This window comes from Anopheles cruzii, chromosome 2 (genome assembly GCF_943734635.1).
Source record: "Anopheles cruzii chromosome 2, idAnoCruzAS_RS32_06, whole genome shotgun sequence".
NCBI classification, from domain to species: domain Eukaryota; kingdom Metazoa; phylum Arthropoda; class Insecta; order Diptera; family Culicidae; genus Anopheles; species Anopheles cruzii.
This window is the reverse complement of record NC_069144.1, coordinates 24,040,787-24,064,137: the sequence shown is the minus strand read 5'-3', so window position 1 is coordinate 24,064,137 and position 23,351 is coordinate 24,040,787. Positions and strand designations below refer to the sequence as shown.

The 23,351-nt window shown below is 47.3% G+C and overlaps 4 protein-coding genes across 4 annotated transcripts; 3 read left to right on the top strand and 1 right to left on the bottom strand.

Moving 5' to 3' along the window:
• Positions 1–60: 60 nt before the first annotated feature.
• LOC128278714 (protein argonaute-2) lies at positions 61–5,516 on the bottom strand. Its single transcript, XM_053017444.1, has 7 exons — positions 5,489–5,516; positions 3,845–4,521; positions 2,927–3,783; positions 2,725–2,830; positions 1,482–2,654; positions 657–1,408; positions 61–565 (listed from the first exon to the last, which is right to left on the bottom strand). The coding sequence occupies exons 1-7, from the start codon at positions 5,514–5,516 to the stop codon at positions 472–474; spliced, it is 3,687 nt and encodes a 1,228-aa protein (XP_052873404.1). The 3' UTR covers positions 61–471.
• Positions 5,517–5,864: 348 nt separating this feature from the next.
• LOC128278713 (protein timeless homolog) lies at positions 5,865–11,145 on the top strand. The gene is made up of 13 exons (XM_053017443.1): positions 5,865–6,290; positions 6,355–7,118; positions 7,185–7,308; positions 7,377–7,540; positions 7,600–7,759; positions 7,817–7,947; positions 8,008–8,088; positions 8,165–8,273; positions 10,030–10,431; positions 10,491–10,543; positions 10,652–10,811; positions 10,870–11,000; positions 11,061–11,145. The coding sequence occupies exons 1-13, from the start codon at positions 5,865–5,867 to the stop codon at positions 11,143–11,145; spliced, it is 2,790 nt and encodes a 929-aa protein (XP_052873403.1).
• A 1,949-nt stretch (positions 11,146–13,094) lies between these two features.
• On the top strand, positions 13,095–21,392 carry LOC128278712 (protein timeless homolog). Its single transcript, XM_053017442.1, is given in 23 exon segments — positions 13,095–13,520; positions 13,585–14,348; positions 14,415–14,538; positions 14,607–14,770; positions 14,830–14,989; positions 15,047–15,177; positions 15,238–15,318; positions 15,395–15,503; positions 17,260–17,703; positions 17,768–18,531; positions 18,598–18,721; positions 18,790–18,953; positions 19,013–19,172; positions 19,230–19,360; positions 19,421–19,501; positions 19,578–19,681; positions 19,742–19,819; positions 19,885–19,936; positions 19,998–20,139; positions 20,226–20,367; positions 20,370–20,445; positions 20,519–20,613; positions 20,689–21,392. Coding segments are annotated over 23 exon segments (5,220 nt in total).
• Positions 21,393–21,997: 605 nt separating this feature from the next.
• Positions 21,998–23,301, top strand: LOC128278711 (uncharacterized). The gene has a single exon (XM_053017441.1). It carries the CDS (start codon positions 21,998–22,000, stop codon positions 23,237–23,239), a length of 1,242 nt encoding a protein of 413 aa, XP_052873401.1. The 3' UTR covers positions 23,240–23,301.
• The last annotated feature ends 50 nt before the right edge of the window (positions 23,302–23,351 follow it).

Sequence of the window (23,351 nt, the reverse complement as noted above, 5' to 3'; positions counted from 1 at the left end):
TAGAAGAGCTGGATGTACAAAAAACAACCCCATTTTCAGAATGACAGAATCTTCGGACTCTGTATCCTTTATTGGTCTTATATGATTATTGATTATTTATATATGATTTATGTATGATTATTAAATATTATGTAATCTGAATGCATCTGCATAGCCGAACGTACACTAACTGATTAGCTTAACCAATTTATGGACGATCAAGGCCGGGAGAGTGCATCAATAGTGCATCTACCAATCGTTTCCTTTTTTTTACATTTTCTCCTTAATTATTTTTTTGTAACGCTCATGCACTTTGCACATTAAAAGTGCATGTAAAAAAGCATAAAATTGTAACATGATGGTATATGAGCTTATAAGGGTAATTATAGTAACAAACAGACACCGAACAGTCTTCTCGTAAAGGCCCATCCATCGAGGAAGGGCAGAAAAGGCTAATATCGTATGCCTTGAAATGAGGTCATAGACAACGTTTTAGACAAAAAACATGGGATTCTTTTCGTGGACTTCTGCGGAAATTTGAATGTCCCTGTAGGCGGCTTCCAAGTCATTCATGTTGATGCGGCGACTAGAACGAGAACACAAACGGAAAAGATTATGCATATTACAGACGCATGGTGGCGAGAAGCAACTACAGCGCACAACAGGATGCGTCTTACTTTTTCAGGTAAACACGACCGCGGAATGCGGCGTGGTGGGCGTAGTACGTCGGTGCCGGATAGGAGACGGCTCGATTGCAGCGCGCGAACATGTAGCAGAGATTGAGCGTCATCGCTTGCAGCTGATCCGGATCGCACTTCGAGTCGTCGTACAGCACCACGTACTTGGTCGGTTTGGCCACACCCTGGACGGCCGCGTGGCTCACGAGATAAAACTCGAACCGATTCGGCGCCGTAATATCGCGATCAACCACCGTGCCCGGTGGAACGTTGCCGTTTTTGCCCTCCGTTGGACAGTTGCCCACCGGGAAGAAGCGCGTATGGTGGCGCTTCTGCACCACGATGAACGTGACGGGCGGTTTGAAGTTCGCTCCGATACGCGCGAGGGCCGCGTGGATGGCCTGCATTTCGATCGTTAGAATTTCCGCAAACTGCCCATCCGAAACACCGTCCCGGTAGTACATGATTCGTTCCGGGAGGTTGCCGTTGTACTTTTGGTACAACTGAACGTGGCGGTGCACGATGTTCTCGAGATCGCGAATCATTTCGTCGCGCGGCCCCTGAAGCCGCACGCTACAATTGTACCGGAAACCGTGCAGATCGTACACGGACGTCACACCGACCACACTCGGAATATCGTCGCCGGTCGGATGCGTCACATCGGCCCCGATGTACATGACTCTGCCTTTGGCCAACGGTGGCTGCGTCTCTGGCGTCAACCGATGATTGCTGCCGTTCGTTTTGGCATTAATCTGTAAACGGAAACACAATTATGAACCAAACGAATATTCCAACGGTCCTGTGCATATGCCTATCGAAGCTCACCTTCAGCAGTATGTTGTTGATCGTGCTGCCATCGGTGCGCTTGTACTTCACCGTTTGATCTTTAATACACTGCGTCAGCAGTCCGATACGTTCGCTGGCCAGCTCAGCCTTTTGCTTTACTTTGGCGTAAACATCACCGCGTGACGGTATGATCACGATCGTGATGGCGGGCTGATCCTTTTTAATGTTCGACAGCAGCTGTGACAAATCGCGCACAGCGTCACGGGGGTTGCGCACCAACACGAAGGTCGTCTGCATGCTGAACGGTTCAAGTTGCACGTCGCACTTGCGCGCGTGGTTGTAGATCTGTTCCCCGAACTCCTTCACCATGGTCTCGTTGGTGTATCCATCGAGATTCAGGATGCGCCAGCAGAGCGTCTTCTTGGCAACTGTCGAACTGGGCTCGGTAAATCTCTTGCCCTCGGCGCGCCAAACCCCGCGAGTGGGGCGTACCTGGTCATTGCCCGCGTACACGACCGTCGGTGGGTCGATGATGCGGGCCGACAGTTTCTCAAACTCCTTGCCCACCCCCACGCCGAAGTCGATCAGTGTGGGCGAGTTGTTGTACGCGATGCTGGTGCTCAACCGCATAATCTTTTCCTTCCGCTCCTGCACGCTGGTTGCAGCAAACCTTATTATCTTTGCCGTGCACTCGTCAGGGTGGGTTTTGTTCAGGGCCTGGCCAGGCGGAACCTGGCACAGCTCGGGGGGAACGAAAACGTTGCGTACCGAACTACCGACGTGGACAACAGGCAGCGATGGATAGCGCAGCTTATAGTTTAACTTTCTACTAAAGTAATCGGCCACGGTCAATTTGGTGCCATCGTCGAGCGTGAATTGTTGCGCATTGGCAGCGTCACGCAACCCATTGCATCGCATTCGTTTTTCTGTGCCATTCGGGCTGCGGTACAGAATGTCCATACCGCGGACGTAGTCGTGCAGTTCCTTCACCAACCAACCATCAAGCGGGCGGTTTGTGTCCAGGTTTCCTCGGTTGAAGCTGGCGAAAATGTCGACCAGCGGACCACTAGAGGGGAAAGCCTTATGCGACACGTCCACGTTCACATACGGTTTGGAGCCGAGGATGGCCGACTGGAACAGCCCGTACCAGAGTTCGTGTCCTTTGCCGAGGTCGATGCGATTTCTAGGCACCTCGTAAACGCTACGTTTGAACTGTGCAGCCACGGAACAGAGAAGAGTCAGTGAAACGAGAGTGAACTCTGGGAGTGTGGCGCATACATACCCGCACGAACCGATCGTTACCCTCGTATGCGCAGCGCAGCACCACGTCCAGGCACTGGATGGCGGCCATCGGTTTATCCATGCTTCCGATATTCGACTGCATATAGCTGAAGATAGAGTAAAAGTAACACGGAAACGAACATTAGTTTGCACCAGTGAAGCAAATGTGAGGAGGAACTTGCGATTGCGCGTGAGGAACTTACTCTCTCAACGATCCCAGATCCACTGTCGCTGCCAATTTTACCGTTACCTTAAACTGCATTTCTTTACCCCTGTCCGAGGGATGGAACGTAACCGTCGCTCGGCTATCGTCAACCTTGTGAGCAGTGTAGGCACTTTTCTGTCCATCAAAGGCGAAGCGCACGTTCGGGTACGTTTCTTGGCAGAACTGTGCAAACACTGGACGGAAGAATTTTTTCGGACGATCCGGCTCGATCGTTACGTCATAGTGGAAAGCTATTCCCTTGAGTTTGTCGATCAGCATGCGGAAGAAATTGACCTCCACCGTCACCGGTTTACCCCTCTTGCCGTGCGCTCCGCTGCGGTACAGCACCGGACGCAGATTCGTTCGGTGTACCTTTTGCTTGCTCACTTGCATGTTGCTCAGATCTTCCGGAAGCGACGGAAGAACACCATCACCCGAGGACGAAGATTTCGTCGAAGCGACCGAGGGTGTGCGACCTGCAGGAGAATCGCCGCCACCAGGTTTTCCCTTCTTCTCTGGTGGTGCTCTGGGGGAAGATTGTGGCTGCCCGGTTTGGGACAATGGTCCCTGGGACCCTTGTTGTTGTTGTTGTTGCTGCTGTCCTGGCTGGTTCCACGGTCCCTGAGACTGTTGTCCCGGTTGGTTCCATGCTCCTTGAGACTGTTGTCCTGGCTGGTTCCACGGTCCTTGAGGCTGTTGTCCTGGCTGGTTCCACGGTCCTGGAGGCTGTTGTCCTGGCTGGTTCCACGGTCCCTGAGGCTGTTGCCCTGGCTGGTTCCACGGTCCTGGAGGGCGTTGACCTTGATGTTGTTGCGGTCCTGGTTGGTTAAACGGTCCTTGAGGCTGTTGTCCTGGCTGGTTCCACGGTCCTGGAGGGCGTTGACCTTGATGTTGTTGCGGTCCTGGCTGGTTAAACGGTCCCTTGAGGCTGTTGTCCTGGCTGGTTCCACGGTCCTGGAGGGCGTTGACCTTGATGTTGTTGCGGTCCTGGCTGGTTAAACGGTCCTTGAGGCTGTTGTCCTGGCTGGTTCCACGGTCCTGGAGGGCGTTGACCTTGATGTTGTTGCGGTCCTGGCTGGTTCCACGGTCCCTGAGGCTGTTGTCCTGGCTGGTTCCACGGTCCCTGAGGCTGTTGTCCTGGCTGGTTCCACGGTCCCTGAGGGCGTTGACCTTGATGTTGTTGCTGTCCTGGCTGGTTCCACGGTCCCTGAGACTGTTGTCCTTGATGGTACTGGCTTTGGCCACCTTGCTGCTGTTCCTTCGGTTGACTCGGCCCACCTTGCTGCTTCTGTTGCTTTTGTTCCTTCGGTTGATTTGGCCCACCTTGCTGCTTCTGTTGCTTTTGTTCCTTCGGTTGATTCGGACCACCTTGCTGCTTCTGTTGCTTATGTTCCTTCTGTTCCTTCGGTTGGCTCGGCCCCACTTGCTGTTGTTCCTTGGGTTGATTCGGACCACTTTGCTGCTTCTGTTGCTTCTGTTCCTTCGGTTGGCTCGGCCCCGCTTGCTGTTGTTCCTTGGGTTGAGTCGCCCCCCCTTGCTGCTGTTGCTTCTGCGGATCTTGCTGACTTTTATCAGGATTCGATTCCTCTGGACCTGCAATAAACGATTTTTATCATAACCGAATGGCTTGGCTTTAATTATCGAACGATATTTGTAAATTTGGTTATTTTATTGTGGAACTAGTAATCGCAAAAGTAACTTTTTAAAACTCATCCAATTTGAAAACCGTGGAAAATCATAAATTTTAAGAGTACTTATCAGTCCCAGTGGTCGAAGAAATGGTTTTTAAAGCGAAGCCATAATTCTCACGTTAAACTTTTGCGTTAAAAACATTCAAAACAACATTCAAAACATGCCAAACCACCATCAACACACGCACTATTGCCAAACCACCATCAGCACACGCACACATGTATGGAAATTGGAAAGAATTAATGCTCCATGCTTCAGATTTTATTTATCTAAAACAACGCATCGCATACATGTGTGCGTGTGCTGATGGTGGTGTGCGACGCATCGTAACGTGTGAACCGGGTTTAAGAAAGTTCGATGCGCCAATTTCCAATATTATAAACATTTATCATATCGTAGTTAGCAACAACGATTCGGCACATTCCAACCAGACCGAGTATAAACATGGATAAGGATGTTCCACCTTTGCCTACGCACACGCACACACCTTCCAGAAATGCTGTACATTGAAGCAAATCGCAGCAGGCTGATGCAATCAACCTCAGAGTTGAGGAAGAATTTCGTGTTAGCAATTTAATGCATTCTCCCCACCACAGCCTATATTAATAAGCATGTAAATAAAATGGATGGGAAAGCATGAATCTGACAACTTTTGCTTAATTGCAAAGGGAACAAGCCAAATAAAGCAATTTCCTATTGCTAAAAGATAAACAATTTGCATTTTTGTGCGTACGCAATAAAACTATGTTTTCCATCTACGCCCTAATCATTGCAGTTCAATAATGGCCGACACTTTACGAGAAAAGTGAATGCTCGAAATGAGTCATAATTCCAGCTTCTTGTCGATCCCCAACGATAGGCTACTTACCCGTATTCTTTCCCTTTTTGCGACCCATTGTTGTCTTTGTCTGTCTTACTATTCACTGCTTTAAAGACACACCACAAAATATGAAACTAGACTCTTTCTGCATAAACGTCCAATGAACGAATGAAAATATTTTCACGATTGATTACCGAAAAAAAACAAGTTGACAGCTTCGCGTGACCAAGATAGATACAAAACCATAATCCGTAGGTGAGAAAGTATTCAGCATTCAGCATTTTGGCTTGTCAAAGGCCCGTGTCAAATATTCGCGCCTTATTGCGGTGTTGTGCTCCTGGGAAATTGAGTTCGATTCCGTCGTTGAATTTTGCGCGTTCTGTAACTCGCTCAATTACCGTTTTAGGGATTGCCATTCGACACGATGGCTGACTATGTAACCACCATCGATGCCATGTCCGCGACGCTGGGCTATGGCGACATCAACGAATATCACGCCGACCCGGAAGCGATACAGGGTTTGAAGCTGTTGGTTTGGATCTTGAAAAACGACAAAGCAGACCACGAGTACCGGCGTTACATCGGAGAAAAGCAGCTCGTGCAAACGGACCTGATTCCGTCGCTAGTGCACGGGTTCCAGAAACCGGAAATTGCCGATGTGTTGCTGCGTCTGCTCGTAAACTTGACCTTCTCGACGGAGCTGCTTTACAAGGGAAGCTACCCAAAAGACGCATCGGAGCAGAAAAAAGTGTTACAACTGATGGAAATAGCGGAACAGTACAAGGAAGCGTTTGCCGTAAAGGCTGTGTGGTCGATGCTGGGAGAAAAAATGCAACAAATCTTACGCATCGTAAGTGTCTCCCAGCTTCGTTTGGACGGCAGACACTCTGGGTGTTAATCCTTTGTTTTTGCAGGACTTTTCGGAGCGCAGCGAAGCGCAATCGGTCACCGTAGAACGTATCCTAATCCTTACACGAAACGTGCTGCAAGTACCGGCTAACGTAGAAAGAGAACAGCAGCTAGATGACGATGCCAGTCTGCACGATCGTTTGCTGTGGTCTCTGCACCAAACCTGCACCATCGACACGGTCCTGTACGTCCTGGGATCACCTCTAGAGCAACAATATTTCATGCATTCGCTGGAGATCATGAGCCTTGTCTATCGCGAACAGCAGCCAGCGGCTCTGGCCGATGCCACACTACAGCGCAGGACGGCCGAAAAGAAGGAAGACGAAATGAAGCTCATCCAAGCGCTGCACCCGGCGACGAAAACGACTAAGCAACTGCCAGCGGCACGCCATTCCCGCTTCCGGGGGACGTACACGTTTGGCAACCTCAAATCGGTATCGGACAATGACTACATATCGCACCAATCGTTGAACAAAATCATGAATGCGGACCTGGGCATAGACAAGCAACGAATTAAGAAGTCGTTCCGTCAAATGAAGCAGCCGGACGAGGTTGAGAGGAAAAGTATTTTGTCCGTTAGGATGTGTTTGCGGGAGTATTGCGTGGAAGTTCTATGTCTGTTCAATAACATTGTGAAGCAAGCGAGGCGCTACTTGAGCCAGTTCGAAAATACCGGATCGGAATTCCACGACGATACGTACCTGCTGTGGGCGGTACGATTTTTCATGGAATTCAACCGCCATAACGGACTAAACATCGAACTAGTGAGGTCTGTTCTTCCACTAATGTTGACACCATACCCATAGTTGTCTAATCCCTTTTCCCGTTTCTACAGCGAGGCGCTGAGCATGACCACGTTTCATTGGATCATCACGAGAATCGAGGGCTACAGCGATCTGATCGTTACCGACAAAACTCGCAAACGCGTATGGTCCAAGCGCTTGCACAATGCAATACAGGTAGAAAGGAGTATTTTCTACGCGTTTGAACTTCAAAACGTGTTGCTCATATCCTTTTTATTCGACAGACCTACGATGAGATGATAAGCAATTTGCGTGCACTCAGCGGGCGGTCCGATCCGGATGCAAAGGAACTCCTCGCCGTGCTGCAGCATAACATTTTCTATGCCGTTGAGTATCGGGAAACTGTCATTCAATTGCTTTGTAATTTCAACGAAACGTATCAAACAAGGTAGTCGTACCCCGGTTATTGCTATAATTACGCATTTTTACGAGACCTCCACATTTTAGGAGTTTTTTACGGGTGGTCATAGAGGTGGCCAATCGCTTCTTTTCTTTGCTCGAAAAGTTTTGTAACGGAACCATCCGCGTGCAGGAACGTGCCAAAGCCAAGCGACAGCCAAATCGCCGCACCGCTGCCACCGCATCGGATGCACCGCACAAGACACAGGTGCATTTTCATACTAATTAAGTAATGGACGAGCATTCAATCATTGATTTCTCGTAGGAAGACCTCGAGGACGAATGGTTAACGATGGCACCGAAAGTAGCGGCAATTCTGCCACACATTCAAGACTCGCCGGAATCACTACCAACGCCATTCGATGCGGCGTCCTCCGTTCCCATCGATGAACAGAGGTAGTACCCAAGATCATAGAAAAGATCGTCTTGTTCATTTTGTAACATTTTTCGACTCAGGGGAAGCTGCATGATACGTATTCACGGGCTGCTCCGGGACGAGAAGTATGAGGACGCGGTGAAGCTAATGTACGCGGCACGGTAAGCACATAACTTCGCTCGGAGTAGCGCGTCGCGTATTGGATTAAAATTAGGCTATATTGTATCAACTTCTTAGTTCCGTCTGGACCACTGGGGAACACTGCTTTGGGTCGTCGCAATCGACCCCGGATGAGAACCTAATGCTTTTGAAGGAAATTTTTATGGCCAATATAGCGGACGGTATGGTTACTTATCTTTTCCTTTGAAATAAACGTTAATTTTCCATTTACATGGCCCGCCAGACAGAGAGCGAATCAGCGAGCAATTTTTGGCTTCTCTTTCAAGCTTCCACCCACACTGAATAAAAAAGCATCTTGCACCCCTTTAAGAATGCCGCGACCAAGACGATCGAATCTTTCCAAACAAAGCCGTGCTTCACGAAGGCAACGAAACATTGCGAATACAATGACTGAAGCAGAAAAAGAAATTGCCCGTGAAAGAGGTCGGTTGGCGAAGCGAAATCGGCAAGCGCAAAATAGAAATCAACAAGTAGATAATTTTCGAGAAGATGCTGATGATAATGCTGAAGATGTTGATTTGAATGTCCACTCAGCGGTTGTTCCCGAAAAAGAAGTTAATTTGTATCGAGCAGCGTTTCAATACGATTGCAGAGCTAAGTACGGCAAGCATAACAGCGTTTACATTGGACCAATGAACGTTCGATGCGAGAAATGCGACGCATTGAAATTTTCCGGAGAAACGGTCGGATTGTGCTGCCTTAGTGGACAAGTGAAATTGCCTTTACTAACACCGCCACCAGAACCTTTGCATTCATTGCTTTGTGGCGAAACACCCGAATCACGTCATTTTCTTGAAAACGTTCGACATTACAATGGCTGTTTCCAAATGACGTCATTTGGGGCAAAGATTATCAATGAACGAGGATTTAATCCGACATTCAAGGTATTTATTTATTTTTATACTAACACACAGTATAGTGGAAGAATAACTTATTATAGTTATTCTTACATATTATGTTTCTTCTTCTTCTTATTGGGCAACAACCGCTGCGCGGTTTTGGCCTGCACCAACCAGCGACAATGTTAATCTCTGATACTCTTTCTAAACGTTCGTTTTTACGGGCCGGGTTGTTCCGCGCCAACCCCCCTGGAACGCCGGGATCGGGAATCGAACCCATGGCCAGCTGCGATACAGGGACGAGCGTTACCGACTGCTCCTATCACCGGGGGCCCATTGCCTCTGGGGCGAAACAGAGTTCGCCGGGCCTGCTAGTAAGCATATAAATAAAATGGATGGGAAGGCAAGAACCTGACAATTTTTTGCTTAATTGCCAAGGGAACAGGCCAACTAAAGTAATCCTATTGCTAAAAGATAAACAATTTGCACTTTTGTGCGTACGCAATAAAACTATGTTATTCATCTACGCCCTAATCATTGCAGTTCAATAATGGCCGACACTTTACGAGAAAAGTGAATGCTCGAAATGAGTCATAATTCCAGCTTTTTGTCGATCCCCAACGATAAGGCACTTACCCGTATTCTTTCCCTTTTTGCGACCCATTGTTGTCTGTCTTACTATTCACTGCTTTAAAGACACTGTTCTATGAATATGAATGAAACTTTCTTTAATATGAATGAAAACTTTAAACTTTTCTAGAAACTACTTCTTAAAGGCGAATGTTAGGCTATTGCAGCTCAAAGTCTCTATAATACAAAAGAACAGAACAGAACAGAACAGAACAGAACAGCACTTCTTCTGCACAACGAATGAGAAATAACAAGTTGACAGCTTCGCGTGACCAAGATCGATACAAAACCATAATCCGTAGGTGAGAAAGTATTCAGCATTCAGCATTCTGGCTTGTCAAACGCCCGTGTCAAATATTCGCGCCTTATTGCGGTGTTGTGCTCCTGGGAAATTGAGTTCAATTCCGTCGTTGAATTTTGCGCGTTCTGTAACTCGCTCAATTACCGTTTTAGGGATTGCCATTCGACACGATGGCTGACTATGTAACCACCATCGATGCCATGTCCGCGACGCTGGGCTATGGCGACATCAACGAATATCACGCCGACCCGGAAGCCATACAGGGTTTGAAGCTGTTGGTTTGGATCTTGAAAAACGACAAAGCAGACCACGAGTACCGGCGTTACATCGGAGAAAAGCAGCTCGTGCAAACGGACCTGATTCCGTCGCTAGTGCACGGGTTCCAGAAACCGGAAATTGCCGATGTGTTGCTGCGTCTGCTCGTAAACTTGACCTTCCCGACGGAGCTGCTTTACAAGGGAAGCTACCCAAAAGACGGCCATCCAACTGTCAGTTCGGTTTGTTTTGATCGCAAGTATTCCAAGCAAAGTGATGACGCCTCAGAGCCAGCCGCAGTAAGTACGTTAAAAAGTGTTGTTTTTTATTTAATTCAGTCCTATTTCTTTGTTTACAGTTCGCCAAATGTCTGCAGAAGGTATCTCCGAAAGAATCTGGTAAGTATTGCAAGTATTTTTGGCGATCAGAGTGATCAAAGATCGCTCGTCATGTACGCGCAGAATTGCGTAGTTTCACAATATTAATCTGTTTCTTTTGCTTATTGACTCCACATTTTAGGAGTTTTTTACGGGTGGTCATAGAGGTGGCCAATCGCTTCTTTTCTTTGCTCGAAAAGTTTTGTAACGGAACCATCCGCGTGCAGGAACGTGCCAAAGCCAAGCGACAGCCAAATCGCCGCACCGCTGCCACCGCATCGGATGCACCGCACAAGACACAGGTGCATTTTCATACTAATTAAGTAATGGACGAGCATTCAAATCATTGATTTCTCGTAGGAAGACCTCGAGGACGAATGGTTAACGATGGCACCGAAAGTAGCGGCAATTCTGCCACACATTCAAGACTCGCCGGAATCACTACCAACGCCATTCGATGCGGCGTCCTCCGTTCCCATCGATGAACAGAGGTAGTACCCAAGATCATAGAAAAGATCGTCTTGTTCATTTTGTAACATTTTTCGACTCAGGGGAAGCTGCATGATACGTATTCACGGGCTGCTCCGGGACGAGAAGTATGAGGACGCGGTGAAGCTAATGTACGCGGCACGGTAAGCACATAACTTCGCTCGGAGTAGCGCGTCGCGTATTGGATTAAAATTAGGCTATATTGTATCAACTTCTTAGTTCCGTCTGGACCACTGGGGAACACTGCTTTGGGTCGTCGCAATCGACCCCGGATGAGAACCTAATGCTTTTGAAGGAAATTTTTATGGCCAATATAGCGGACGGTATGGTTACTTATCTTTTCCTTTGAAATAAACGTTAATTTTCCATTTACATGGCCCGCCAGACAGAGAGCGAATCAGCGAGCAATTTTTGGCTTCTCTTTCAAGCTTCCACCCACACTGAATAAAAAAGCATCTTGCACCCCTTTAAGAATGCCGCGACCAAGACGATCGAATCTTTCCAAACAAAGCCGTGCTTCACGAAGGCAACGAAACATTGCGAATACAATGACTGAAGCAGAAAAAGAAATTGCCCGTGAAAGAGGTCGGTTGGCGAAGCGAAATCGGCAAGCGCAAAATAGAAATCAACAAGTAGATAATTTTCGAGAAGATGCTGATGATAATGCTGAAGATGTTGATTTGAATGTCCACTCAGCGGTTGTTCCCGAAAAAGAAGTTAATTTGTATCGAGCAGCGTTTCAATACGATTGCAGAGCTAAGTACGGCAAGCATAACAGCGTTTACATTGGACCAATGAACGTTCGATGCGAGAAATGCGACGCATTGAAATTTTCCGGAGAAACGGTCGGATTGTGCTGCCTTAGTGGACAAGTGAAATTGCCTTTACTAACACCGCCACCAGAACCTTTGCATTCATTGCTTTGTGGCGAAACACCCGAATCACGTCATTTTCTTGAAAACGTTCGACATTACAATGGCTGTTTCCAAATGACGTCATTTGGGGCAAAGATTATCAATGAACGAGGATTTAATCCGACATTCAAGGTATTTATTTATTTTTATACTAACACACAGTATAGTGGAAGAATAACTTATTATAGTTATTCTTACATATTATGTTTCTTCTTCTTCTTATTGGGCAACAACCGCTGCGCGGTTTTGGCCTGCACCAACCAGCGACAATGTTAATCTCTGATACTCTTTCTAAACGTTCGTTTTTACGGGCCGGGTTGTTCCGCGCCAACCCCCCTGGAACGCCGGGATCGGGAATCGAACCCATGGCCAGCTGCGATACAGGGACGAGCGTTACCGACTGCTCCTATCACCGGGGGCCCATTGCCTCTGGGGCGAAACAGAGTTCGCCGGGCCTGCTAGTAAGCATATAAATAAAATGGATGGGAAGGCAAGAACCTGACAATTTTTTGCTTAATTGCCAAGGGAACAGGCCAACTAAAGTAATCCTATTGCTAAAAGATAAACAATTTGCACTTTTGTGCGTACGCAATAAAACTATGTTATTCATCTACGCCCTAATCATTGCAGTTCAATAATGGCCGACACTTTACGAGAAAAGTGAATGCTCGAAATGAGTCATAATTCCAGCTTTTTGTCGATCCCCAACGATAAGGCACTTACCCGTATTCTTTCCCTTTTTGCGACCCATTGTTGTCTGTCTTACTATTCACTGCTTTAAAGACACTGTTCTATGAATATGAATGAAACTTTCTTTAATATGAATGAAAACTTTAAACTTTTCTAGAAACTACTTCTTAAAGGCGAATGTTAGGCTATTGCAGCTCAAAGTCTCTATAATACAAAAGAACAGAACAGAACAGAACAGAACAGCATTCTTCTGCACAACGAATGAGAAATAACAAGTTGACAGCTTCGCGTGACCAAGATCGATACAAAACCATAATCCGTAGGTGAGAAAGTATTCAGCATTCAGCATTCTGGCTTGTCAAACGCCCGTGTCAAATATTCGCGCCTTATTGCGGTGTTGTGCTCCTGGGAAATTGAGTTCAATTCCGTCGTTGAATTTTGCGCGTTCTGTAACTCGCTCAATTACCGTTTTAGGGATTGCCATTCGACACGATGGCTGACTATGTAACCACCATCGATGCCATGTCCGCGACGCTGGGCTATGGCGACATCAACGAATATCACGCCGACCCGGAAGCCATACAGGGTTTGAAGCTGTTGGTTTGGATCTTGAAAAACGACAAAGCAGACCACGAGTACCGGCGTTACATCGGAGAAAAGCAGCTCGTGCAAACGGACCTGATTCCGTCGCTAGTGCACGGGTTCCAGAAACCGGAAATTGCCGATGTGTTGCTGCGTCTGCTCGTAAACTTGACCTTCCCGACGGAGCTGCTTTACAAGGGAAGCTACCCAAAAGACGCATCGGAGCAGAAAAAAGTGTTACAACTGATGGAAATAGCGGAACAGTACAAGGAAGCGTTTGCCGTAAAGGCTGTGTGGTCGATGCTGGGAGAAAAAATGCAACAAATCTTACGCATCGTAAGTGTCTCCCAGCTTCGTTTGGACGGCAGACACTCTGGGTGTTAATCCTTTGTTTTTGCAGGACTTTTCGGAGCGCAGCGAAGCGCAATCGGTCACCGTAGAACGTATCCTAATCCTTACACGAAACGTGCTGCAAGTACCGGCTAACGTAGAAAGAGAACAGCAGCTAGATGACGATGCCAGTCTGCACGATCGTTTGCTGTGGTCTCTGCACCAAACCTGCACCATCGACACGGTCCTGTACGTCCTGGGATCACCTCTAGAGCAACAATATTTCATGCATTCGCTGGAGATCATGAGCCTTGTCTATCGCGAACAGCAGCCAGCGGCTCTGGCCGATGCCACACTACAGCGCAGGACGGCCGAAAAGAAGGAAGACGAAATGAAGCTCATCCAAGCGCTGCACCCGGCGACGAAAACGACTAAGCAACTGCCAGCGGCACGCCATTCCCGCTTCCGGGGGACGTACACGTTTGGCAACCTCAAATCGGTATCGGACAATGACTACATATCGCACCAATCGTTGAACAAAATCATGAATGCGGACCTGGGCATAGACAAGCAACGAATTAAGAAGTCGTTCCGTCAAATGAAGCAGCCGGACGAGGTTGAGAGGAAAAGTATTTTGTCCGTTAGGATGTGTTTGCGGGAGTATTGCGTGGAAGTTCTATGTCTGTTCAATAACATTGTGAAGCAAGCGAGGCGCTACTTGAGCCAGTTCGAAAATACCGGATCGGAATTCCACGACGATACGTACCTGCTGTGGGCGGTACGATTTTTCATGGAATTCAACCGCCATAACGGACTAAACATCGAACTAGTGAGGTCTGTTCTTCCACTAATGTTGACACCATACCCATAGTTGTCTAATCCCTTTTCCCGTTTCTACAGCGAGGCGCTGAGCATGACCACGTTTCATTGGATCATCACGAGAATCGAGGGCTACAGGGATCTGATCGTTACCGACAAAACTCGCAAACGCGTATGGTCCAAGCGCTTGCACAATGCAATACAGGTAGAAAGGAGTATTTTCTACGCGTTTGAACTTCAAAACGTGTTGCTCATATCCTTTTTATTCGACAGACCTACGATGAGATGATAAGCAATTTGCGTGCACTCAGCGGGCGGTCCGATCCGGATGCAAAGGAACTCCTCGCCGTGCTGCAGCATAACATTTTCTATGCCGTTGAGTATCGGGAAACTGTCATTCAATTGCTTTGTAATTTCAACGAAACGTATCAAACAAGGTAGTCGTACCCCGGTTATTGCTATAATTACGCATTTTTACGAGACCTCCACATTTTAGGAGTTTTTTACGGGTGGTCATAGAGGTGGCCAATCGCTTCTTTTCTTTGCTCGAAAAGTTTTGTAACGGAACCATCCGCGTGCAGGAACGTGCCAAAGCCAAGCGACAGCCAAATCGCCGCACCGCTGCCACCGCATCGGATGCACCGCACAAGACACAGGTGCATTTTCATACTAATTAAGTAATGGACGAGCATTCAATCATTGATTTCTCGTAGGAAGACCTCGAGGACGAATGGTTAACGATGTCACCGAAAGTAGCGGCAATTCTGCCACACATTCAAGACTCGCCGGAATCACTACCAACGCCATTCGATGCGGCGTCCTCCGTTCCCATCGATGAACAGAGGTAGTACCCAAGATCATAGAAAAGATCGTCTTGTTCATTTTGTAACATTTTTCGACTCAGGGGAAGCTGCATGATACGTATTCACGGGCTGCTCCGGGACGAGAAGTATGAGGACGCGGTGAAGCTAATGTACGCGGCACGGTAAGCACATAACTTCGCTCGGAGTAGCGCGTCGCGTATTGGATTAAAATTAGGCTATATTGTATCAACTTCTTAGTTCCGTCTGGACCACTGGGGAACACTGCTTTGGGTCGTCGCAATCGACCCCGGATGAGAACCTAATGCTTTTGAAGGAAATTTTTATGGCCAATATAGCGGACGGTATGGTTACTTATCTTTTCCTTTGAAATAAACGTTAATTTTCCATTTACATGGCCCGCCAGACAGAGAGCGAATCAGCGAGCAATTTTTGGCTTCTCTTTCAAGCTTCCACCCACACTGAATAAAAAAGCATCTTGCACCCCTTTAAGAATGCCGCGACCAAGACGATCGAATCTTTCCAAACAAAGCCGTGCTTCACGAAGGCAACGAAACATTGCGAATACAATGACTGAAGCAGAAAAAGAAATTGCCCGTGAAAGAGGTCGGTTGGCGAAGCGAAATCGGCAAGCGCAAAATAGAAATCAACAAGTAGATAATTTTCGAGAAGATGCTGATGATAATGCTGAAGATGTTGATTTGAATGTCCACTCAGCGGTTGTTCCCGAAAAAGAAGTTAATTTGTATCGAGCAGCGTTTCAATACGATTGCAGAGCTAAGTACGGCAAGCATAACAGCGTTTACATTGGACCAATGAACGTTCGATGCGAGAAATGCGACGCATTGAAATTTTCCGGAGAAACGGTCGGATTGTGCTGCCTTAGTGGACAAGTGAAATTGCCTTTACTAACACCGCCACCAGAACCTTTGCATTCATTGCTTTGTGGCGAAACACCCGAATCACGTCATTTTCTTGAAAACGTTCGACATTACAATGGCTGTTTCCAAATGACGTCATTTGGGGCAAAGATTATCAATGAACGAGGATTTAATCCGACATTCAAGGTATTTATTTATTTTTATACTAACACACAGTATAGTGGAAGAATAACTTATTATAGTTATTCTTACATATTATGTTTCTTCTTCTTCTTATTGGGCAACAACCGCTGCGCGGTTTTGGCCTGCACCAACCAGCGACAATGTTAATCTCTGATACTCTTTCTAAACGTTCGTTTTTACGGGCCGGGTTGTTCCGCGCCAACCCCCCTGGAACGCCGGGATCGGGAATCGAACCCATGGCCAGCTGCGATACAGGGACGAGCGTTACCGACTGCTCCTATCACCGGGGGCCCATTGCCTCTGGGGCGAAACAGAGTTCGCCGGGCCTGCTAGTAAGCATATAAATAAAATGGATGGGAAGGCAAGAACCTGACAATTTTTTGCTTAATTGCCAAGGGAACAGGCCAACTAAAGTAATCCTATTGCTAAAAGATAAACAATTTGCACTTTTGTGCGTACGCAATAAAACTATGTTATTCATCTACGCCCTAATCATTGCAGTTCAATAATGGCCGACACTTTACGAGAAAAGTGAATGCTCGAAATGAGTCATAATTCCAGCTTTTTGTCGATCCCCAACGATAAGGCACTTACCCGTATTCTTTCCCTTTTTGCGACCCATTGTTGTCTGTCTTACTATTCACTGCTTTAAAGACACTGTTCTATGAATATGAATGAAACTTTCTTTAATATGAATGAAAACTTTAAACTTTTCTAGAAACTACTTCTTAAAGGCGAATGTTAGGCTATTGCAGCTCAAAGTCTCTATAATACAAAAGAACAGAACAGAACAGAACAGAACAGAACAGCACTTCTTCTGCACAACGAATGAGAAATAACAAGTTGACAGCTTCGCGTGACCAAGATCGATACAAAACCATAATCCGTAGGTGAGAAAGTATTCAGCATTCAGCATTCTGGCTTGTCAAACGCCCGTGTCAAATATTCGCGCCTTATTGCGGTGTTGTGCTCCTGGGAAATTGAGTTCAATTCCGTCGTTGAATTTTGCGCGTTCTGTAACTCGCTCAATTACCGTTTTAGGGATTGCCATTCGACACGATGGCTGACTATGTAACCACCATCGATGCCATGTCCGCGACGCTGGGCTATGGCGACATCAACGAATATCACGCCGACCCGGAAGCCATACAGGGTTTGAAGCTGTTGGTTTGGATCTTGAAAAACGACAAAGCAGACCACGAGTACCGGCGTTACATCGGAGAAAAGCAGCTCGTGCAAACGGACCTGATTCCGTCGCTAGTGCACGGGTTCCAGAAACCGGAAATTGCCGATGTGTTGCTGCGTCTGCTCGTAAACTTGACCTTCCCGACGGAGCTGCTTTACAAGGGAAGCTACCCAAAAGACGCATCGGAGCAGAAAAAAGTGTTACAACTGATGGAAATAGCGGAACAGTACAAGGAAGCGTTTGCCGTAAAGGCTGTGTGGTCGATGCTGGGAGAAAAAATGCAACAAATCTTACGCATCGTAAGTGTCTCCCAGCTTCGTTTGGACGGCAGACACTCTGGGTGTTAATCCTTTGTTTTTGCAGGACTTTTCGGAGCGCAGCGAAGCGCAATCGGTCACCGTAGAACGTATCCTAATCCTTACACGAAACGTGCTGCAAGTACCGGCTAACGTAGAAAGAGAACAGCAGCTAGATGACGATGCCAGTCTGCACGATCGTTTGCTGTGGTCTCTGCACCAAACCTGCACCATCGACACGGTCCTGTACGTCCTGGGATCACCTCTAGAGCAACAATATTTCATGCATTCGCTGGAGATCATGAGCCTTGTCTATCGCGAACAGCAGCCAGCGGCTCTGGCCGATGCCACACTACAGCGCAGGACGGCCGAAAAGAAGGAAGACGAAATGAAGCTCATCCAAGCGCTGCACCCGGCGACGAAAACGACTAAGCAACTGCCAGCGGCACGCCATTCCCGCTTCCGGGGGACGTACACGTTTGGCAACCTCAAATCGGTATCGGACAATGACTACATATCGCACCAATCGTTGAACAAAATCATGAATGCGGACCTGGGCATAGACAAGCAACGAATTAAGAAGTCGTTCCGTCAAATGAAGCAGCCGGACGAGGTTGAGAGGAAAAGTATTTTGTCCGTTAGGATGTGTTTGCGGGAGTATTGCGTGGAAGTTCTATGTCTGTTCAATAACATTGTGAAGCAAGCGAGGCGCTACTTGAGCCAGTTCGAAAATACCGGATCGGAATTCCACGACGATACGTACCTGCTGTGGGCGGTACGATTTTTCATGGAATTCAACCGCCATAACGGACTAAACATCGAACTAGTGAGGTCTGTTCTTCCACTAATGTTGACACCATACCCATAGTTGTCTAATCCCTTTTCCCGTTTCTACAGCGAGGCGCTGAGCATGACCACGTTTCATTGGATCATCACGAGAATCGAGGGCTACAGCGATCTGATCGTTACCGACAAAACTCGCAAACGCGTATGGTCCAAGCGCTTGCACAATGCAATACAGGTAGAAAGGAGTATTTTCTACGCGTTTGAACTTCAAAACGTGTTGCTCATATCCTTTTTATTCGACAGACCTACGATGAGATGATAAGCAATTTGCGTGCACTCAGCGGGCGGTCCGATCCGGATGCAAAGGAACTCCTCGCCGTGCTGCAGCATAACATTTTCTATGCCGTTGAGTATCGGGAAACTGTCATTCAATTGCTTTGTAATTTCAACGAAACGTATCAAACAAGGTAGTCGTACCCCGGTTATTGCTATAATTACGCATTTTTACGAGACCTCCACATTTTAGGAGTTTTTTACGGGTGGTCATAGAGGTGGCCAATCGCTTCTTTTCTTTGCTCGAAAAGTTTTGTAACGGAACCATCCGCGTGCAGGAACGTGCCAAAGCCAAGCGACAGCCAAATCGCCGCACCGCTGCCACCGCATCGGATGCACCGCACAAGACACAGGTGCATTTTCATACTAATTAAGTAATGGACGAGCATTCAATCATTGATTTCTCGTAGGAAGACCTCGAGGACGAATGGTTAACGATGGCACCGAAAGTAGCGGCAATTCTGCCACACATTCAAGACTCGCCGGAATCACTACCAACGCCATTCGATGCGGCGTCCTCCGTTCCCATCGATGAACAGAGGTAGTACCCAAGATCATAGAAAAGATCGTCTTGTTCATTTTGTAACATTTTTCGACTCAGGGGAAGCTGCATGATACGTATTCACGGGCTGCTCCGGGACGAGAAGTATGAGGACGCGGTGAAGCTAATGTACGCGGCACGGTAAGCACATAACTTCGCTCGGAGTAGCGCGTCGCGTATTGGATTAAAATTAGGCTATATTGTATCAACTTCTTAGTTCCGTCTGGACCACTGGGGAACACTGCTTTGGGTCGTCGCAATCGACCCCGGATGAGAACCTAATGCTTTTGAAGGAAATTTTTATGGCCAATATAGCGGACGGTATGGTTACTTATCTTTTCCTTTGAAATAAACGTTAATTTTCCATTTACATGCCCCCAGGTTCTGAACAACAAAATAATCCGCTCTCGGAAAAGGAGGATACTAGTGAGAACGAAGAGGATGAGGAGGAATTCAATGGTAAACATCCGATGGATTACGTGTGGTTACAGTGTTATTAATTGTTTTGTTTGCTCACCGTGTAGCTACATCGCGGTATGTTGAGAAGGACTTTAAATTTGATGATTTCTCTAGAAGGTAAGCGATAACGGATTCCGTTTATGACAAAATGACGAAACCATTGTCCTTCAACCACTAGACTAGTGAATCCGAAGATTGTGCGAAGCTGTGTGATAGTGCTGTCGGATTGGGAGACCATCAAAACGAGCACACTGAAGGCGGCCGTCCACTTACTGCATCGAATTGCCGTTGAGCATAAAAATCCGTCGATGTTATTTCAAGTAAGCTCCGTTTGCCGTGCCCCGAAATTCTTGTTCACCCAAAAGGCACAGAGCTTAAGGACACGCAACAATCCTTCTTCCGACAGGCTTCCTTGTTCCGCATTTTCCAACGAGTGATGGGCACGACTACTACCAGCCATTCCATTCACTTAAAGCAGCTAGGCGAGTACGTTATTCGTCAGTTGCAGAAAATGGCATCCAGTGGCAACGAGATAGTGTTTGCTGAAATACTTTTTATAAATCAGTTAAAATTTGTACTGCCATTGAGATGGGCTACGATGAAGTATTTAACCAGCAGTCTGGAGCGTAAGTAATGGAAGCGAAAAGTGCGTTTTTCTGGCTGACGTGCCCCTAATGCGCTTCGCCTTTTTCGATTCAGCACGGGAAATGGCGAAAGAAAATGGACGGAAGAGCAAGAGGACGAATTGCGACGGCTTTTCATGGAAAACCAAGAAAACCCACAAACGGACCAAGGTAGCCAGATCCGGTTGTGTTGTATGATATTAACATATTTTAAAATTCCCTCCAATTCACTATCCTAACACGTAGATGTTATTGATTGGTTGCTGGACAACATCATCAACAAATCACGGACACGGCGAGCAGTTATCAAAAAGCTTAAGGAGCTGGGACTTATATTCAAGGCGCCCACCAAACGAAGCAACATCAATCAACAGAAACAGGCCAAGTTGTGGAGCGTTGAGCAAATAGAAAACCTGAAGCTACTGTACGAGGAGCATCGTCTGGAGGAGAACGTGTTGCGGATAATTGCCGATGCGTTCGAAAAAACATTCACCAGACAGGCTATCGTCAAGCAAATGATTGCGCTTGGTTTGATAGCGGACGAAACAGAAGTTAGGCCTGCTAAAAAAGTTTCATCTCATAACCCAACTCACCACGGCCACGATAGCAGCGATGGTGGCACCAGTGACGAATGCGATTACGAGTTACCACCGGTCAGTACACGGTTGAATGTATCGCTTGTTCAGAAAAAAATGGCAACCATGGGAAACTCCATGAAGCAAAGCATCGAATGGGTCATCGAGTGCTTATCCGACGCCTTAAAGGACTACCAGCAACCGGACGAGGATGAAATCAACGACGGCGTACCGATGATACCGATCGAAAGCTACCAATCGAATGCACTTCGGGATGGAAACTTTAAGCACTTTCTTCGATCTCTTGGTTTACTGAGCGTGAGCAAAGAGGTAGACGCATTACTTTCATCGCGCATTGTAAAGTTTCAAAACTAAATATCAGACACTTCATTATGCATTCTACAGCATACGTTCTGGCGCATCCCATTCCGAATGGAACCGAGCGATCTTGAGATGCGGATAGATATTTTGAAGAAATTCAGCACAGGAGGAAACTCTCCGGAGGTATGCGAGTCTCCAGATATAAGCGTTGTGGATGGAGATACCGGTGCAATGCTAGACGGCGTGTCGGAGCTCCGAGTTTCAAGTGAGTCCGATGAAGATTTAGAAACTACATCGCGGATTACGACGCGTGAAAACCCAACCTTGCATGCCAAACGTGATCGGTCCGATTCATCGGACTCTATGCAATCGCCATCGCAAAACACCAAAAAACACCGCAAAAGGCTAGTAATTAGTAGCGATGAGGAAGATTAACTTCATTCGTTGACTGTTTATTAAAATTAAAGATTGTATCGATTTTCTTAACAGTCTGAATAAAGATTTCGGCTTCGCTTCGGTTATACTTTCTGGCAACACTGCACAGCCCATTAGTTGAATGTTTGTAAACAACCCCAACACTTTGAATGTAGTATTGTGTTCTGGGGGTTAATTGGGGCGCTCCGTTGTAGTTAACCATTTTTCTTTTGGAACCACTCATTATGGACATCCCGGAGACTGCGCCAGTTACCGTTAAAGTCTACTTGTCTCGTGAAGAAATTCTGGGCAAAAAGTTGTACAGCTGCTTGATCGAGAACTGCGCCGCGGTGTTTCACAATCCGTCTCACTTGCAGATGCACACTGTACGGCGTCACAAAACTGCTGCCAAGCTGGAACCGACGACAAAAGACTCTGTGAACGTGAACAAACATTTCTACTGTCCTTGGCAGAACTGTCTCTACTTTCAGACGCCTTTGGGGCCGCCGAATGATGCACGGCACTTTCTTTCGTTTCGAAGTCTAAAGCAACACGCGCTGAAGGTTCACGAAGCGCGAACGTTTGTCTGTACGGACTGCGGTAAATCATTCGCCACGCTTTACTTTTTGAAGCATCATCAACAATCGTGCGGCAAATCTTTTATCTGCGCACACTGCCCGTCGGACTTTGGCTCGAGAGAAGCGTTGCTTACACACGCCAAGAGAAAACGGCACGGCTATGAGGAGTTGCTAGCTACGAAGGTACCGCGAGGAGCTAACGTGAATTCTCAGATCCACAATGACGTTACCATGCCACCAAAAGCCAATGAGAATAAGGCCGTTAGCACCGCCACACAGACCAACGTGGATGTTACGACGTACCAGGATCAAGCAACACAAACGGTGGAATCGTTCAAACAGCCACCAAACCTCGTTTCGTATGATAAATCCGTGATGATAGATACACCGGTAGACACGGCAGACCTGTACCGTGTGGACAGTGGAACATCGTCCCTTCCCTACGCATTCCTTAGCGCGCAGCATCTTATCGGTGCGAGCGAGTTTCCGACGATCCCCGTCGTGTGCACCGAAACGCAGACAGATTTCATCGATCTCATGCTGGCGAATGCAGCCGAAAACCGTCACGACCCACTCCTTTCGCACACGCACATGTGCACCCAAACCGGGTCTGACGAACCGGGACTGTTCTCTGATCTGGGCCTGTCCACGATCGAAACCCAAACCTGCTGGAGTGAAGATGGCGACGGCGAAACGTTCGGCGACTTTCTCGTGTCGACGGAAACGCAAACTAATTTCGATATCGATAGTTTCGACTGCACCGGCAGTTACTGCCCGAGAGCGGGCACTGGTGACCGGAACGAGGCGCCACCGAAATGCAAGCAAACGCAAGCGCCAGCTAATTGTAGCGATTTTCTTAACGATGGGGACACTCTCGATAGCTCCAGCCCGTCGTCGCAAACCTCATGATGTTCGGTGGCGTGTTACGACGATGAGAAGTTTCGCTTCCCGTTTTAGGATCTCGTCCTGAGTGATACCGAGTAAAAACTCTTCCAGCCTGCCAGCTACGTTTGCATCCTTC

Excerpts from the sequence above, each read along its gene's own strand:
- LOC128278714 (XM_053017444.1), bottom strand. The coding sequence starts at position 5,516 with ATGGGTCGCAAAAAGGGAAAGAATACGG. Across the intron at positions 3,784-3,844 it reads GACAACAGCCTCAAGGGACC|CCAGGACAACAGCCTCAAGG; the intron begins GTTTAACCAGCC and ends CCGTGGAACCAG. Across the intron at positions 566-656 it reads GGTCGTGTTTACCTGAAAAA|TCGCCGCATCAACATGAATG; the intron begins GTAAGACGCATC and ends TTCTCGTTCTAG.
- LOC128278713 (XM_053017443.1), top strand. The coding sequence starts at position 5,865 with ATGGCTGACTATGTAACCACCATCGATGCCATGTCCGCGACGCTGGGC. Across the intron at positions 7,760-7,816 it reads ATGCACCGCACAAGACACAG|GAAGACCTCGAGGACGAATG; the intron begins GTGCATTTTCAT and ends GATTTCTCGTAG. Across the intron at positions 8,089-8,164 it reads AAGCTAATGTACGCGGCACG|TTCCGTCTGGACCACTGGGG; the intron begins GTAAGCACATAA and ends TCAACTTCTTAG.
- LOC128278711 (XM_053017441.1), top strand. The coding sequence starts at position 21,998 with ATGGACATCCCGGAGACTGCGCCAGTTACCGTTAAAGTCTACTTGTCT.